The sequence below is a fragment of the Martes martes genome (assembly GCF_963455335.1).
Source record: "Martes martes genome assembly, chromosome: 9".
Lineage (NCBI taxonomy): Eukaryota > Metazoa > Chordata > Mammalia > Carnivora > Mustelidae > Martes > Martes martes.
In genome coordinates, this window is record NC_137896.1 from 40,454,351 (window position 1) to 40,472,899 (window position 18,549).

The 18,549-nt window shown below is 43.8% G+C and overlaps 1 protein-coding gene across 2 annotated transcripts in view; it reads right to left on the reverse strand.

Moving 5' to 3' along the window:
• The window catches only part of KIF16B (kinesin family member 16B), a 283,672-nt gene extending 278,343 nt beyond the window's left edge, over positions 1–5,329 (reverse strand). Inside the window, exon 1 of one of the 2 annotated variants that reach the window (XM_080813104.1) lies at positions 5,163–5,329. In XM_080813104.1, the coding sequence (XP_080669230.1) occupies positions 5,163–5,209 (47 nt within the window). In that variant the 5' untranslated portion in view covers positions 5,210–5,329. The remainder of the gene's footprint in view (positions 1–5,162) is intronic. The other variant, XM_080813105.1, reaches the window with a different exon arrangement.
• Positions 5,330–18,549: the final 13,220 nt, after the last annotated feature.

Here is an 18,549-nt window from a genome sequence, read left to right on the forward strand (position 1 = left end):
AAAGCCCAAACTCCCAAGATAACAAAGGGAAGTCCTCACAACACCTGGTCTACCTGCCTCTCAACTAATTCTTACACAAAGTTTCAGGTGGTCTAAGACCGCTGGTAACTGTATGCGTCCCTACTTGTCTTTCGGTCCCCTGCCCTCCTCTCATCTAAGCGTTCTGTATAATGGAGGAGCTTCAGAAATGAGAAAAAGATAGATTGGTTCAAGTCCAGACTCCAGGCACTGTTACGTGAGGGCTCTCAGTTTCGCCTCTAAATGGGCATAAAAAGCCCTCAGTCGCTCAATCGGTGGGAGCAGGAAAGGAAGTTGCCTCGGTAAAGAAGAGAGCAAGATGCCTGATGCCCCGCAGCACCCTGACAGACGTCCTTCATCCCTAACACCAAGCCGTCTGCTGTCTTCATCAGAGATCCAAGAGACCATCGTGAACTAGTCCCTGACACTCTTAAAATGAGAAGAACTCAGTATACCCTAAAGAGGCCAATCCCAGTCAAAATACCACTGGTGGTTTTTTCCTTCTTCTCTTTTTAACATACGAAACATACTAAACATAAATTCCACCTGAGAAGGTAATGAGAAAGGAAAGCTTAAAAACAGTGAGAAAAGGGAAGAAATGAAGTGGTCTTGCCTTATCAGATAAGAAAGTATATTTAAAAAGCTATCACCTGGACTGTTGCCAGCACTCAGGAAATACTTTTTTGGTAAAAAAAAAACAAAAACAAAAAAAACAAAACCTCATATATTGCTATTGAATAAAGTTACAATCATTAAATTACAAAAAAAATAACAGTAATAACAATAACTAATCTTTACAGAGCCCTTGCTGCATGCCTGGCACATGTGGACAGTGTTACCCACATACACGATCTCATTGGAACCTCACAACAGTTGTTCTTCAGATTGCCAACAGCAAATCATTAACAGATCTTGAAGTCAATTTAGTGGATCTAGAAATAGCATTTTTTTTAACAAGACAATAGAATAAAACAGGACAGAACAGAAAATATGAGTGAATTGCATGTAACACCTCATGAATCTTTTACATATCCACAGAGCTTCGATTTCAAATGTGTCATCTGTGAATCACGGTAAAAGAAATATATGAAGAAGGACCTTGCCTCACAACCTATAAAGTATATACAATTACTATCACCCATTTTACAGCTGTAAAAACTGAAGTTCAGAACAATTAAGTCTCTCACTCAAATTTTACCCAGCTTGTAAATGACAGCCAAAACTGGAACCCACGTGGTCCGCACTCAGGTCCCAGCCCCATCAACACTGGCAAATCAATGGGACAGGATAGATGGCATTAGCGAATCCTTGGAGTGGAGGGCGACTGGGTGGCTTAGTCAGTTAAGTGTTGGACTCTTGATTTCGGCTCAGGTCATGATCTCAGGGTTGTGAGATCCAGCCCTGCATCAGGCTCTGCACTGAGTATGGAGCCTGCTTAAGATTCTCTCTCTTCCTCTGCCCGTCCAGGCCACACCACTCTCACACTCTCAAAAAAAGAAAAAAAAAGGTGGGGGGGACAGAATCATCTAGTGTTTTCATGAAAAAACAAGTGAAACCAAAATGAAAAGGACAAATTAGTTATCAAATCATTATTTTTGTTGGAACTTTGTTGGAAAAAAAAAATCTCATAAAATTATAAAATATGAAACCGGTGTAAAAGAGAAGGCAAGGCCTAAGACCAATGGAAGAAATCTCAAAGGAAAAGGAATACATAAGATTACACACATAAGGCATAAAAAGACAATACATAAATGTTAAAATTTGCCCATAAAAAACTATGAGCAAATTGTTTTGGCAAAGGTTTTACTCATTTTCAAAAAGCAGAGCTGTTGACTGTGAAATTGACTTTGGGCAAATTAACTATGTTTCCCAATCTGTACATGGCATGACAGTAATAGTCTGTACCTACTAAGACTGTTACAAAGATTAAATTAGATTTTGTACCAGTGCCACAGAGGGAACTCTTAGCAAAGGCAGCTGCTGTTATGTGATGCAAAGTAAGGGCTCTTTCAAAACTACTTCTGCCACATAACCCAAAGCACCACCACCACCGTAGTAAAAACAAAGGCATCACATCTTAGCCTGAATCAAGCATTAGATGCTTGTTTGCAAGAAGCAGTTATGGCAAAGGCCTGTCTCAGAAGGTCACATCTCACCCTGTGCCTCCATCGTTTTAGAGCTTGCGACAGCACTCCTCACCTCCCAATACCCCAGGTCTTTCCTTCCTGTTGGTTGCTCCCTCTTTGCCTAAAGCTCTTCTAAAGACTATCAGAGCAAAAATTTTACATCTGCAATCCCATGTTCATGGATGACGCATACATCTTTGTAAGTAGGAATATAATCTATAAAATAAATTCTTAGAAAGAAAACTGCCCAATCGGTAGGTTTATAAATTTCTATTCTTGAGAGCTACTGTCAAATTTCCCAGTAAGAAAGTTTTGGAGGTTCTGACCCTTTATGATTTCATCACCATTCCTTCGCCAGCACCTGATGTTCAGTCAACATCCACCAACCTCACTAATAAAAAATGGTTTCTTACTGCTATTATCAATTTGCATGTCTAGGTCAGGTACTTTTGGCTGGCCATTTGTATACCTTTTTCCATTTCACTGACAACTTCTGGATCATGGTCTCTCCTTGAAACTGCCCTTTGGAAGATTACCAACGTTCTTGTCTCCAAGACCAAAGACCTCATCTCACTCACACCCTCAGCGCACCATCTTGGCAACATCTGACACGAACAACCACCACCTCCTTCAAGAGACACTGCTCCTTTCCCTGCCATGACAATTTGCTGTGCTGGTTCTCCTCCATGAAGGGCAAGCCAATCTTCTCCCTATAATTCTAAAGAAAAGCATATCCCAAGATCCAATCCTTTTCTTCACACTGTAACATTTTTTAACCATATATATATACATATATATATACACACACACAAATATTTGCACACATGTAAACATATGTGTGCATGTGTATCTATATATGCATATATATTTATCTGTGTATATATATATATCTCTATATATACATAAAGATTTTCTCCTCCTGAGAAATCTCACTGGAACATTCTTAAACTGTCATCTATGTGCAAAAGCTTTCCCAATGTCCATCCTCAAATCACCTGAGACCTAAACCCATGTTTCTAACAGTCTACTGAAGACCACCAAAGAGAGATGCCCTCCCCACACTTGAGATCATCAACAGGGTCAACATGAGGGCAGCACTCAACTCTGTGGTAACACTGTGCTTGTTCTTGACACTTAACTGCATCTCATATGACTCTACAGATCTAAGACAGAATACACCAACCTCACTATCCACCTTCCCCAAACCTCTTCCACCTCCTTGATCATCAAACCTTAGTTAATGGTTCTATGTTCTTCCCCTTTCCCCTTCTTCCCATCCAAGGATCTGCAAAATCCTCTCAATTCTGCCTCGAAATCATCTCGGTGTATCTAACCAGCCTTCCCATTTCTGCCTTTAGTTCAGACTGCCACTTCCTTGGGTCTTGCCCTAATCTTGATGCCACCACCAGAGTTCTCTTTTGAAAGTACAAATACCATCACTTCAATCTATCACCTCAAAGCACATGACTTTTGAACATTTCCTGCAGCTCCTCCATATAACTGGGCTCCAGGCCTACATTGGCAAAGGAATGCACTTGGACCATCACTTCCAACCAGCCCCATGTTTTAGGAGAGTCCTGCCAGTATGTAGTCCCTCCCCCATCAGATACTGGGCTCCTAGAAGACACTCATTAATCCTCACTCACCTTATCCCCCCATATAGCACCCAGGACAACGCTGCGCATTTGGTAGGTGTTTTCTAAAGTTACTCACTACAATCTTCTAGAATGTGTTCATGCTATTCCAAAGAGAAAAAGGAACTTTATACATGTAAATCCAAAATAAAGAAAAATCTTTTTAAATCATCTAAATGACTTTGGGGTCTGTTTGTCTTGTATGACTGACTATACATACCAACATCCATATTCTCCTTGGACTTACATAAAAGTCAAACTCCTTCCCTAAAAAAGTTTTACAAATAACTTAAAATAACAAAAGCACTGGTTTTCAACATCTACCAACCAGAATAATGATTCTCTATTTGCCAATAGAAAAAATAGATTCAGGTGAGCCAAAGAGGATTCTGGCAATCACTTGATTTTATGATCTTCAGATGCCCCAATCAGCTGTCAGAACTACCAAACAATGACCTCCACAAATTGATATGAGAAAGTGTAAAGGCCTTATGGTAAGTCAAATATCCAACAACTTGACAGAGAAGCCAATAAAAACAAATGGCCTTGCGTGAATGGGCCTGTCAACTCCAAAGGACACATCCTATCTAGGTCTACTTCATTCTTTAAAATTAAACCAATTTAAAAAGTAACTCTTCTAAAGCATCTTTCTATACTGATTATAAAGAGGTCATTGAGAAGGAAGGGGATTATTTTTCAATGAATAGTCAAATCATTCTGAAAAGCATTATCTTGTAGGAAAATACAAGATTAGATTCTAAATGTGTTTATAACTCTTCCCCGCTCTTAACACCAGCTGATTTCAAACACGTGTGCCTAAGTGTCCTTGATTTTTTTTTTCCCCCTGAAGTGAAAACTTCGCTAAAGTTTGCCATCCACTCTTGAACGTGAAGTTAAGAACTGCTCAGTTACCGATTAGAAGTCAGGGTTCATATTCAGGGAACTGAAATCATCTCTCACTAAGCAATTAAAAACATTGTTGTTAATAAAGAACTTCTGAGCTGACACAACTGAGGGGAGTTCGCCCGAGGGCTGCGCTGTCCCCTGACCACTCTTATATCCCCCCCCCACAACGATTTCAAGCCTTCATGAAAGTGATCCTTTGACGCTTCTGAAAAGGGGGGAATACGTAAACCTCCACAAGTTAATGGGACAGGAATCTGGCCTCGTGAACTCTGTAGTCCCAGGGCCCCCAAGAGGGCAGCGTAAAAGGGACAACAAAGCGTGAAGTGCTCCAGGCCCCCAGAGGCCACAGCCAGGAACCAGTGGGCCAGAGACCGTCCCGGGACACTTAAGTCCGGGCTGGCACTTGAGGGCAGTTGGAAACTAGGTTACTCTGGGTCGGGGTGCATCGGGGGGCCGCCTATGGCCGCCCCCAACTCACCTGCGATTCATGGGCCGGACCCTCACGGCCACCTTGACTGATGCCATTGCTCATCCCGGCCCGGCCCGCGCGGGCTCCCACCTGCCCAGCGCCCCGCGGCCGCCGGCGACTCTCGCGACTCTGCTCTCGGCTCCCGCCCACTTCCCTCCCTCCGCCCCCGCCCCTCTGCTCCCGGCCGGACCAGGCGTCCCGCGGCGGCCCCACCTGCCGGGCCACTGAGCATGCCCAGAGCGCTCCGGCCCGCGTGATCCGCGCGCCAGGGTTTGGCGGCGGCCGGGCGGCGAGGAGGGGCGGGGTTGGGATGCCAGAGCGCCGCCGCCAGAAGTCGCGGAGTCGGGAAGAACCTTCTTGCAGGAGGTGACCTGTAAGTCACCAAGGGTTACCGGGGAGGAGTGATTTCAGGAAAGCCGCACCCCGGCCTTACCACCTGAAAAACGGCGGAGGAGAAAGAAGAGGAAGGGGTCGCAGTGATGTAGAGCCAGAGCAAAGACCTCAATCCTGGGGCTCCGATGACCGAAAATACGGTTTTTCAGGCCTTAACAGGGACCTGGGTTTACCCCGACCGTGCAGGAGTTAGCGCACCCGATGTACAGAGCAAGAAGCTGAGGGACAGAGATTATCATAGCCTGTTTGTGGGGAGCACCATTCACTGGGGCCTTCTCTGCTGCAGTCTACCCAACCAAAGTGTGTGTTTTGGGACCCCTCAATTCAGGGACACCGGGAAATGAAAATAAAAAGAGTACTGGATCTTTAAAAATGCTGGTGAGAACGGCTACATTGTCTGAAATCAGATCTTCATAGGACTTTTTGGCACTTATATTACAGTTCAGTATTTTGTTTTGTTTTTTTCAGTTTCTTTTTTTTTTTTTTTTTAAGATTTTATTTATTTGACAGAGATCACAAGTAGGCAGAGAGGGGAAGGGAAGCAGGCTCCCTGCTGAGCAGAGAGCCCGATGCGGGGCTCAATCCCAGGACCCTGGGATCAGGACCTGAGCTGAAGGCAGAGGCTTTAACCCACTGAGCCACCCAGGCGCCCTGTTTTTTCAGTTTCAATCATAACGATTCTTGGGTGAGAGCGACCTTCTCTTTAAAGTTTAGGACCTAAGAAGTCCTATTGGGCAGACCTAGCCTCTTTTCCTGAGTCCTTCCTCACTCCACTCCCCCCACCCTTCCTGAAGAATGTGAATTCATCCATTCAGCCATTCATTCATGAGTTTGTGCACACACACCCAGGAGCCTCGCTGTGAGCCACAGGGTTACGTGCGGGCCATAACCAAGATCTGAGCTCGGCCTTCCTCCTACTGCCCCATTCCGGGTCTCTGGGGCGCAAATAACCCACGCCGGTCCAAGCCCCAGGACCCCCAGCCCCCTCGGGCATGTGAGAGGAAGCCAGTGGCAGTGAAGCCTGGACTGCCGGTTTGAGCCCCAGCTCCTACACTAACACTAGCTTTGGGTGTCCTCCAGTCTGCATTGCGGGTGCACCTCTGAGGCTTTTGCCTTACAGCAAATTAAAAACTCCATGGAGTTGGCTAACGCATTAAGTGAGATGATGTCAGCAGACGTGACCCACTCGCATATGAAGTCATTATTTCACCAGTTTTCTTGAGCCCGGCGGCTAGCTTGGAATTGGCATCCCATTTGCTTCCACGGCCCTGTAAACCCTGGGTTCCCCTGGCTTTGAGGGCGCAGAGCTGGGTGCGGATTTGACCAGTGCGAGCTGCAGGAAAACAAGGAGAGCCGGAAACTGGACCGGGCCTCCCCGAGCATGCGCGGTAGGGGCGAGCTGGTTCGAGGCCCCTCCAGGGAGCCGGCGCACCGCCTTCGCTACCCCAAGCAGGGGCGGGGTCCGCCTTATATGGGAGCTGCTTGGGGACAAACAGCCGCGAGTCTCCCTCCTGGGAGGGTGCAGCCTGACACCCGCGCTAATCACCGGCACCAGTGCTCGCGACCACCCTGCCGGGGTCGGATCTGGGCGCACGGACACCCGAGGGGCCCACGCCCTGCTGCGCCAGAGCTCAGTTTTTAAAGACAACGAATTAAACTTTGTAGGAGGAGTTCGCTTACTAATCAGAGCGATTTGCTGTGCCTGGGGTTTTCTTGGTTGGTTGGTTGTGAGGTTTAATTCAGTATCTCGTTCTTTAAATTTTTTTTCCCGCAGCCTACCCATGCCTATAAACCCACTCCCCTCCTCTGACATTGCCATTTGTCACAAAACAGCATCGCAGCCCCGCAGACACACTAGAACCCAGACGTCCGGCTTGGAGATTTTGACTAGGCAGTTAGGCTTCAACTCACAAAGGCACCCTGCGGTGGGGATGGAGTATTTTACTTGTTTTGACGTAGTTTATCTGGGTCTTCATTTATTGTTCTTCTTTTGTCTTTTTCTGATGTTTAGCAATCTCTTTACTGTCAAATAGTTGTGAGTGATTGAAACTCCCCGAGTCTAAGCTTGTTCATTTCAAGCTTAGTGAGATAGCGCTAGAATAGAATGTTCACTCCGCCTCAAAATATTTGAATCATCTTAAAATACCATCAGAAGGAAAAAAAAAATACAACATCCCTATCAGCTATATATCCAGTTATGTATTTCTTCCCCCAGACTTTAAGGAATAAAATTGATTTACTCTCTCACAAACATGACTTTTAAAAAACCTTGATAAACAGCAAACAGGTGCACTTAAATTGGAACATAGGATACAACCGACACCTCAGAAACCCATCTGTTTTCCTATGTGCTAGAAGTACCGACCTCAAGCATTCTATCACACAATACACTTAATATCTCCTTGTGGTGGTTTCTTACACTATGGAACTTAAGTTGAATTTAGGGGCAATGCAGTTGAGCCAATAAACAAAAATGAGTTCTCTGGTCTTCAAACAAATGCATAATAGTCTCAGAGACAGAAATTATAGATATCAAATCCAAACCCAGAACCATTTTCATTTTCTAAGTCATAAAATACAAAGGTAAATTTAGAATCTTCTAAAATACTAAACATTAAATGCAAAGATAATTTGAAAAAGTGTGCTTTGGAACCTGAGTGTGAAACCTGAACAGCAAAGCAACAGTAAAGATAATCACAAAGTCATGCATAGAAATTTTGCTACAAAGCTATAGCAGGTAGCTATGAATGTCAGGTTTTACAGCAGAAATGAATGAAGAAATCACAGAAGATTCAATTTAATAGAAACTATCACCCTAAATCATAGTCATTTCATATCCGAAGATGAAAAAAAGATTGTTTCAATTGCGTATAACTATACCTGTGGTTACAAATAGTTCAGAATTTATGGACTCGGCATCTGCGGCAGCATTTCAACTCCTCGGAGTGAGAAACCATATTTGGTTGAAGGGATGGGGAAAAGTTCCATGGATGAATTAGCTTTGAAAATGGGCCTCACAGAAGGGATGGAAGTTGAACTCCAAGATGGGTGAAGAGCTGACTTCCAAACCAGAAAAAAGTACACTGAACAAATGTTCAGCGTTGGGAAAGTAGGGGAATCATGAGAAAGCCTCTTTACCTAAAACAAAGTGAGAGATTTTAAGATAGTTACAAATGTTTCCCCTCCTACACTTACACATTGCGATGTCACATTGCAGCAACCCTCCAAGCAGGGATGGAGTCTGTTTTTCCGCCTTTCTAATATGGCTGCCCTGGTATCTCACTCACAGAATGCTGCAGAATTAACTGTTACTTCAAACCTAAGTTTCAAAAGGCCTTGCATCCTCCCATTCTCACTCCAGGGACGGTGCTGCTGTTGTGTGAGGAAGCCCAAGCCAGCCTGCTGGATGATGGGGGGACCTAGTCAAACCCAGTGTCACAGCCAATAGCCAGCCAACCCCCAGACATGGGAGTGGGGTCACAGAGCCCCAGCTTGCCCCTGCCAGCTCATTAGCTGATCATAGATAAATGAGTAAGGGCAACCCGGAGTCACAGTGCCCATCCAGACCACTTATTGTTGACTGAGGGGATCAGAATATTCCACCCCAAAATATGCCACTTTAACATAAGAATTATTTTAAGCTGAGGGCAATTTAGAAGAAGCAAACTCAGAAAGAGCTCTTTTCCCTCCCCCATCTGCTTAGAAGCCAGACATAAAATCCCCTTTGTGAAGGTGCTTCTTCTCACCTCTACCCTACCAAAAGAAGAACAGTCCCTATTACTGGAGAGAGATTAAAAAAACCCCTCATATTCCATTAGTTTCCCTCATGTATTTACCTTCTCATAATACACTGCCTGGAAGCCCAAGTCTTTTTCCTTTGTCTAGTCTCCTCTGCAATTTATCACCCTTTGTTAAAATGGTATTAAGCGCCTAGGTCTGAGCACTTTGGGGAAAAATAAGCCCTTTCTCCTGTTAACCTCTCTTCTGCCAGGTTAATTCACACACCCTAGGTTGTAACTTGAGAGTAAAGAAAAAGTTTTTTTCCTCCAAGACAAATCTCATGAGCAAAAACCCAGTTTGTTGCTTAAGCCATTTGGTTTAGGGTATATGTGTCTTATTGCCTGCATTCAGATACATCCTATCTTATATAATGAGAAATGTTTTCAATGGATATGGGGATTCGTGAGACCTTTACTCATATAGAAATATGGGTGACAGGGCGCCTGGGTGGCTCAATCATTAAGCATCTGCCTTCCGCTGGAGTCAGGATTCCAGGGTCCGAGGACTGAGTCCCGCATAGGGCTCCATGCTCAGCAGGAAGCCTGCTTCTCCCTCTCCTACTCCCCTTGCTTGTGCTCTCTCTCTCTCTCTCTGTCAAATAAATAAATTAAAAAAAAATTTTTAAATAAAGAGAAATATGAGTAACATAAAAATACAGTCGTGACCCAGGGCCCTCATCAAGGGCTTTGTACATATAATCTGGAGCTAGAAGAGTCTTCATGGCCATTTCTTATGTTTACACATGAGACAGGCGGGCAGGTTCAGAACAGCAATGAGACTATGGCGATCACTTTCCTCACCACCCACCCATCTTGTTGGATCTTAAATCAATGAAGCACATTCATGGAAGAAGATGTGTTCTCTGAACACATCCGTTGCATTTCCACTGACATGCCTTTGATTCAGCTGTGCATCCAGGAGGAATGCCATCTCCTCTCCTTCTCTCCTACCCTCAGTTCATCCTTTGGGTTCTACCATCTGTAGTCTTCCCCTAACTTACGAACTCACAGTGATCACTCCCTCTACCAACTGCTTCGCACCAGAGTTGGCAGCACTCATTTGCTACTTGCTGGAGAACTTTAATTTAATTTTTTTTTTTTTTACAATTTTATGTATTTATTTGAGAGAGAGTAAGCAAGAGAGAGAGTGCGTGTGTGCATGAGCAGGGGGGAGGTGGGGGAAATGAAGAGGAAGAAGCAGACTCCCCACTGAGCAGGGAGCCTGACATGGGGCTAGATCCCAGGACCACAGGATCATGACCTCAGCTGCCAAAGGCAGACGCTTAACCCACTGAGCCACCTAGGCCCCCCTCAGTGGAGAATTTTAAGCCTTGGTTTTCTGTGTCTCACTTCCTATCAGATTATAAATCCTTCAAGGCTAAAGAACAGGTCTTAGAGTTCTCTGTACTTCAGTGTTGCCAGATCAGTAAATGTCGAAGTTGATAATTAGCAAAAGCAATAAACTCATTACGTTATTCTGTTTCAGTAGATAACCAATATATAAATATGAATTTCTATGTGTGATTCTTTGGCTCATTTTGTCCTTTTTTGTTCCTCTAACCAGGTCATAACATAAAGGTTATGCCATTTGTTACTGTCAAGCTTAATTAAACCCATTATAATTTGTTAACCCCTGTTCTTGCTTTGTAATTAACATTGATTAACACAAACAAGTACAAAATAGGCCATCAGCACTTTCCAGAAGTGCTGATTACAATTATATTGATAATTCAATACAGTAGAGAAAATGATGGGATAGTAATTTGCACTCTCTTTACATAAGGAGACAAACGCTACCAGCCAAAACTAAGCCTAGAAATGAAATACTTTGTTCATCGGATTCACCTGATTGAACCTTCACACTGTTAACCCACACTGACTGCTTAAACCTTGGTAGGATTACTGAAGGCACAGCTCCAAGTAGCTTGCTTCATTGTACCTCTGAACCAGAAAACGGAAGCCTTTCAAGGCTGACAGATTGTACAGGGTTCAGCCACAGCAAAGCAGTGCCCCCAGGCTCATGACAGACAATTATGGGGCCAGTATCACATTTCATAGTTCTGGGATACATCCAGGGTTTGATGGCAGCAGGTCATAGATGCACAGCAGTGAGTCCATAGCAGCATTGGATCCAAAATCTCTCAGTGACCAATAACCTGAGCATGAACTCTATATCCCTACTCAAAATACAAAAAAACAAAACTGCTAAACTCCTATCCAGGTATATCCAAGAACGTGTTGAAATTTTCTTTCTCCCTGACCTCAGAGGTGGAGGATGACTGTTCTTGCTATCTATGTTAAGACAAGCCCACCATGCTCCCTTGTGACTCTGGTCCATTACCAGTGGGGGCAGGCACACATTTGAACTTTTCTGTATTTCTGGGAATAAAGTCAGGATGCTTGGGAGCTGTAGCCGTTTTTGTTCTGTATAAGAAAAACTAAGTGGAACTCTGCCCCACTGCACTCCAGGGAAGAATTAACAGAATTTATATCATACAGGTCAATTGGCCCTGTGCAAATGATGTGATAATGAGGCCATGGAGTTTTTATGGTTCTCTGTTACCACCCCAGAAAGTATGTTCCAGAAACCGGTCAAACCCTCAAAAAGGAATATTAATACAAAGTGGGGTGTTTCATACTCATTGCTGAAAGATTAATGTTCATGAAGATCCCTGAGGCACTAAGCCTTCTGTGTAAATGTGTGACTCATTGAGGAAAAATCTGCCAGATGGCAAAGTATGGAGAAATTTGCCGACGGTCATATAGCTTCTAACCCAAATGCCTGTGTCCTCAGACCTAGGCCTTCTCTTTGCACTCTCCAACTAAGCATTCATTATAAAAATTGCTAAATGGAAACACAGCCATCAGAAGTAGACTTGAGTAAAGAAACAGAAGAAAAACAATCAAAACACAAACACACACTGATATAAATAGTCAGCCTTGGGGCGCCTGGGTGGCTCAGTGGGTTAAAGCCTCTGCCTTTGGCTCAGGTCATGATCCCAGGGTCCTGGGATTGAGCCCCGCATCAGGCTCTCTGCTCAGCGGGGAGCCTGCTTCCCCCTCTCTCCCTGCCTGCCTCTCTGCCTACTTGTGATCTCTGTCTGTCAAATAAATAAATAAAATCTTTAAAAAAAAAAATAGCCTTAAGCAAGACTGTGACATTGTCACATTTGTTTTGAGGGTCCACAGCCTTCTTGCTTGCTATTCTCAAACATCATAGTCAGGGTCTTATATCAATCCCAAAGGGCTGTAGAGAGTCACTCAACCCTCTTTGTTCCAGCATCCCATCTTTCTATCTCATAAATATTAGGTGTGGCAGGCTATTTTTGTTTCTTCATTTATTTTTTAAATAAGATGTAAATTGCTTTCACTGGTGTCCATCAAGCATACAGATCTTAAGTGTATAGTTCAATGAATTGTTTTATATATTTATACCCATGTAAACACCATGCAGATGAGATTCAGAACATTTACACCATCCCAGAAACCTCCCTCAAGCTACAGGGGTTTTATTTTATTTTATCTTTTTAATCTTTTTTTTTTGAGATTTTATTTATTTATTTGACAGAGAGAGAGAGAGAAAGAGATCACAAGCAGGTAGGCAGAGAGAGAGGGGGAAGCAGGCTCCCCGCCGAGCAGAGAGCCCGATGCAGGGCTTGATCCCAGAACCCTGGGAACAGGACCTGAGCTGAAGGCAGATGCTTAAACAACTGAGCCATCTGGGCACCCCGACAGGCTTTTTATTTTAAAGTCGGGTTTATTGAGGTATCATTTTCATATGGTATTATTCACCAGGTTTAAAAGGCAGTTCTATGAGTTTTGACAACTGCATACAGATGTGTGGCTACCAATACAATCAAAATATAAAACTATACCATGACCCATCCTCCTAAATTCCCCTGTGCCCCTCTGTAGTGAAACCTTCTCTCCATCTCCATCCCCTGGCAACCGCTAATCCGTCCGCCTTCTGTCCTTATACTTTGTCTTTTCTAGAATGTCACGTAATGGAATGATCCAGTATGTGGTCTTTCAAGTCTGACTCCTTTCGCTTAGCAAATACACTTGAGATTCACCCATGTGGTTGTGTGTGTCAATAGTTCCTTCCTTTCTACTCCTGAGCAGTACTTAATTATACCACATTCTGTATGCCCATTCATCAGTTAAAGGACCTTTGGGTTGTTCCCAGTTTTTAACAATTATGAATGAGCCACTATAAACATCCACACACAAGGTTTTGTGTGAATTTAAGTTTTCATTTCTTTGGGATAGAAACCCAGGAAGTGGATCTCTTGCTCTATGCTAAACTCGTTAAATTTCAATTTTTTGAAGAAAATCAAACCATTCTCCAGTGTACGTCGGTCCTTTTGTCTTCCCACCAGCAGTGTCTGAGACTTTTAGAGGCTCCCTGCTCTCACTAGAACTTGGCAATGCCAGTTGCTGTCTTTTCTTTCAAGTCATTTCACCAGGTGCCTGGCACAGATTTTCCAAGCGGAGCAGACATGTTCATAGAATTCACTGCAGTCTTCAGAAAAGAGTTAAAATCAATCATCAACGTCTCACTATATGCATGAGAGCTACTTGGCTGCATGCCAATTAGGCAGTTTATATTCATGATCCTGACTGGAGTTACTTTTACCCGTTCTGTCCAATTTTGCTTAGTTGTCTATATCCCAAGCAACATCCATGCCAATTTCCTTAGTGCCCTCGTTAAAGTCAAGAGTCCTGTGTCTTCCCTGCAGTGGTCCTACCTTTATGTCTAAAGGTTAAAGATCTTCACTTCATTTTGGCACCTTTAAAACACTCAACAACCTACCTTTAATCACCTTGTTCAGGTGTGTTTTCTGTATCCAGAAAATGCAACATCCCTCTGGCTTCTACTTTCAAGAACGTATCTATCAAGAACACTCTAAGCTAGAGGAAGGGGAGAAAAAAAAATGCTTTGCTCCAGTAAACAAATTGTCACACTCGGGGGATTGCAGAAGAACTCAATCACTTTACTGCTCTGCCCTCCATACGCACAGAACCATACACTGCTATTCTCTAAAAGTAACTACAGCTGATTTTTCTGACCTGGGCAGGAAACACACATAGTCAGAACCTGATCTGCTCGGATTTGTCACACAAATTCCTCCCTGGCCTGTTGCTTCTCTCTGGATTTCCCTGCTAATGCCTTATTCATTTGCATCTGTCTGCCCCATCTGCTGGGTCTAATGGTGTGCCGTCAGCAATTAGACCGTGATGCATGTGTCACCTCCCATGCGTTCCTTATGTCCCTTCTGTCCCCCTGCTCAAGCTACTTCCATTTTTCTGCCTCATCCCCAGAGGAACATAGCCAACAATCTCAGCTGCATCTTTCCATTTCTCTTAAGTTTATTATTTATTTTAAATAGATAATACATGCACAACAGCTGAATTGAAAAGGTACAAAAAGGGTAGAGATAGAAGTCTCTTCCATTCCTTTCCCACTCCCCCCATTTCATTGCTTAGATACAACTAGGGTCATCAGTGTCTTGTGCCCTCCCAGAAAGAGATATGCAATACATTGACAAGCATACAATCTAGATATTTATATTCTTTGTAGAAATAACAACACACCGCAACACCTTTTTGCACCTTATTTTTTCATATAAAATATGTACATTGTAAAGCATTTCATCTCTCTATACTTGGATATACTATTGAATGCCTTAATAAATTTTCCTCTTTCTTTTAAAGAGTTGTTTAATATCCAATGTTACCAAAATCCTTTTTAAGGTATCTAAAATAATGACTTAGCTTAACCAAGATAGACATTTATATCTCGAAAAAAAATGAGCAGAGTTAGGTGGCTCAGGGCTAGTATTGGTAATTACTGTTGCAAAGACTGAAGATCTTTCTCCTTGGGTTTGAAAGTGGCTGCTGAAGCTCCAGCTTTCACTTCTGCATTCCAGCCTGAAGAAGGTTGATCTGTTCCTCCTCAAGAAGGACGCTTCCCAATTCACAGAGTCTGTTCAGTTATACCCAGTTTCCAAAACCTAGTCACAAAACTACACCTAGCTGGAACGGAGGATGGGAAATGCAGTCACAATCTAGGGAGCCTGTTGAAGTTTGGGATCTATTAAGAAAGAAGGAAGGGAGAGTGGGTATTGGAGTACAACAATCCATTTCTGTAGAGAACTCTGTGAACATTCCTTTTCATACTCTGTGGGAAGATTTCTAGAATTTCTAGGTCACAGGATGTGTGCATTTTTATTTTCGTGAGTATTCCCAATTGCCCTCGCAGATAAGGGAAAAATGAACACCTGCACTGACATATAAGCATACCTGTCTCCCCACACCCCCAACAGTCCTGAGTGTGCTTACTTTTTTTTTTTTGACCTTTTACCATTCTGATAGCTAAAATACAGCATCTCAAGAGGTCTTCATTGGACTTAAGAGGACTTTCTCTCATTTTTAGTGTCATTCAGTAGTTTTTCAAATGCCTAGGAACTATTTGCATTTCCTTGTCTCTGAGCTATTTCCATCATTTGCCCAGTAAATTGGATGATTTCTTTGTTACCCTGTAGACATTCTTTGTAAACTGGGGAAATTAGCATTCTCAGTACTATTTATTTAAGCACTTTTTTTTTTTTTTTTTTTTTTTTACCATTTTGGGTTGCTTTGCTGTGCTTTTGTTCCCATGCTTTTTTTTTTTTTTTTTTTTTTTTTTTTTTTAATAGAAGTAAGACCTTATTTCCTTGTTTCACAAACAAAGGTAGGCTGAGCAGATTGCTTTTTGGTGAGTTGTCAAAGAGACAAGTCCCATATCCTCATTGGACTCCTCTGACTTGCCCTTTGCTTTAACCTTGGCCGAAGCTGTGCAGCAGTGGGAGCAGAAGTGGCCACAAATGCAGGTGCATCAGCCAGCAAGACCTTGGCTGAGAAGTATAAACCATCTCCATAGGCAGAGCTAGGACCCACTTGGCCCACTAAAGACAATGGGTATTGATGGAACATCCCGAGACATAGGCTGGCAACATAGCAAACACATTCCCAAAAGCAAGGACACAGTTTCCTCTTGATGTCAAGCACTTCCAGGTTATAGATAATGGAGGACCAGCCCAAGGGACCAGAGGGACATGTTCAGAACCCTCAGTGGTGTGGCTTCCCAAAGCTCCCCATTTGTCTCCTGTCATAATCAGCTGCATGTCATTCAGGATTTCAATGGTGAATTTTTTTCTTAAAGATTTTATTTACTTACACAAGAGAGAGAGAGCATGAGAGCACGGAGGGAGAGGGAGAAGCAGACTCCGCACTGAGCCAAGAGCCCCACGCAGGACTCGACCCCAGGACCCTGAGATCATGACCTGAGCTAAAGGCAGCCTCTTCACCGACTGAGCCAACCACATGTCCTGTCAATGGTGATTTTTTAATGTGGTTGCATGTATCCCTTTTAAACATTGCTTCCGGATATTGTGACTTTCTTCAAAGGCACTTCCTGTACCAAAATTATAAAATAGATTTTTTTCATAGTTTTCATAGTAATAATAATCAAAAAGAGGCTCCAACTTGATTTATTACAACATGGCTTCTGGTTACCCTGGCCCCACTGACCCGCTCATCTTCTTCCCCCACCCCACCCCTGCTGCTCTGAGAGCTTGGCTGCATTTAAAGGGAAGTAGCGGTTCTTTCTCCCTTAAAATCACTTCCTCTTAATTCCACTTCCTACTGGACATATCCTGTACTGTCATTGACTTACTCATTTGGTTTCAGACTTAGAGACTGCACTTGTATCCCATTTGCCTCTGAAGAGAGCTACACACTAAGAGAGTCAAGTACTCGGACTCCCCTGCTCACAGCCTAGATGGCAAACCATATAATTCTCAACCGCAGGGACTTGTCACAGGAACTCAGGCTTTGGAGGCTGTTAAGGGCTGACTTGTGACCTCTCCAAATTCATACGGTGAAGTCCTCACTCCCAGTACCTCTGAATGTGACTGTATTTGGACAGGGCCTTAAAAGAGATAATTACATTAAAATGAGGTCATTAACGTAGGCCTCAATCCAAGGACTAGTGTGCTTGCAAGACAAGAAAATTAGAAACCGATGCACACAGAGGGAAAACCTGTGGGGACAAAAGGAGAAGACTGTCATCCACAAGCCGAGGAGAGAGACCTCAGGAGAAACCCACCCTGCAAGCTCTTGGATCTCAGACTTTTAGCCTTTAGAACTGTGAGAAAACACATGTCTGTTGTTTCAGCCCCTCAGTCTGGGGTACTTTGTCATGGGGGCCCCGGCCAACAGATAACAGCGTTGCGCAGCACAGGCTGAATCAGTTAGGGGTCTCTGGTGCAAGTCTTAGAAGTTTAGACAGATCTACTGTCTGGTCATGTTCCTGGGGCTCTGACAGAAATGTGCAAACAGCACAGGGAGTGTTCACAGGAGCCACACCCGCAAGGAGGGGGAGAGGAATCAGGAAGAAGGAGAAGTTGAACTGTGATGTAATTGCAAGAGAGGTCTCAGTGGATCCTAAGGGGAGCTCTGGCCCCGGAAATGCCTTCGGGCTTGTCCAGATTGAGGCAAGGGCATTGGCTTTTGTACCCCAGCAGGCTGTAACCTGGAAGAGGGTGTCAGCTTCGGTGAGGAAGCTCTGTGTGCTTGAGGGCAAGTGCCAAGAGGGCCTCAGCTGTGAGCCATCAGTGCCCAGCACGGTGGCAGCAGAAGAAGGAGTGTTTGGGACTAGAGAGGGCATCTGGTGGCACCCTCCCATGTCCAACATGCCTACCTACACAGAACAGGATTTGTTAGGATACAGGGAAGTTCATGGCATGGAGGCACAGCCTGAAGGAGCAACTGTCAGAAAGGACATGGCCCAGTGGCCATTAGGATTTGCAGTGCAGAAACAAATGGGACAGACTCTCTAGGCAATGACCATGGCGATGAATCAGCCCAACCATCCTTAAGCCATTCCCTTCGGGATTCAGATTCAGAGGAGACAAAGTCTACTTAACCTGATTTTGATCACCAGCTTGCCCTTCGACTGACATTTCCTGGAAGACTGTACAGCATGGGAGAAGCCTGAATCCCCTAAGACGACCAACTGTGATGTCATCACCAGAAGAAGGGGACAGACACTGGGCAGATGAAAAACCACATGGCCATTGGGCCTGCACCATCTGAGTTGGAATCTCAGTTTGGGGTGTTTGGGGGCAAAGAGTTTGAACTCATAAAATTTCAAAGTTCTTCATCTGTAAAATAGAAATATT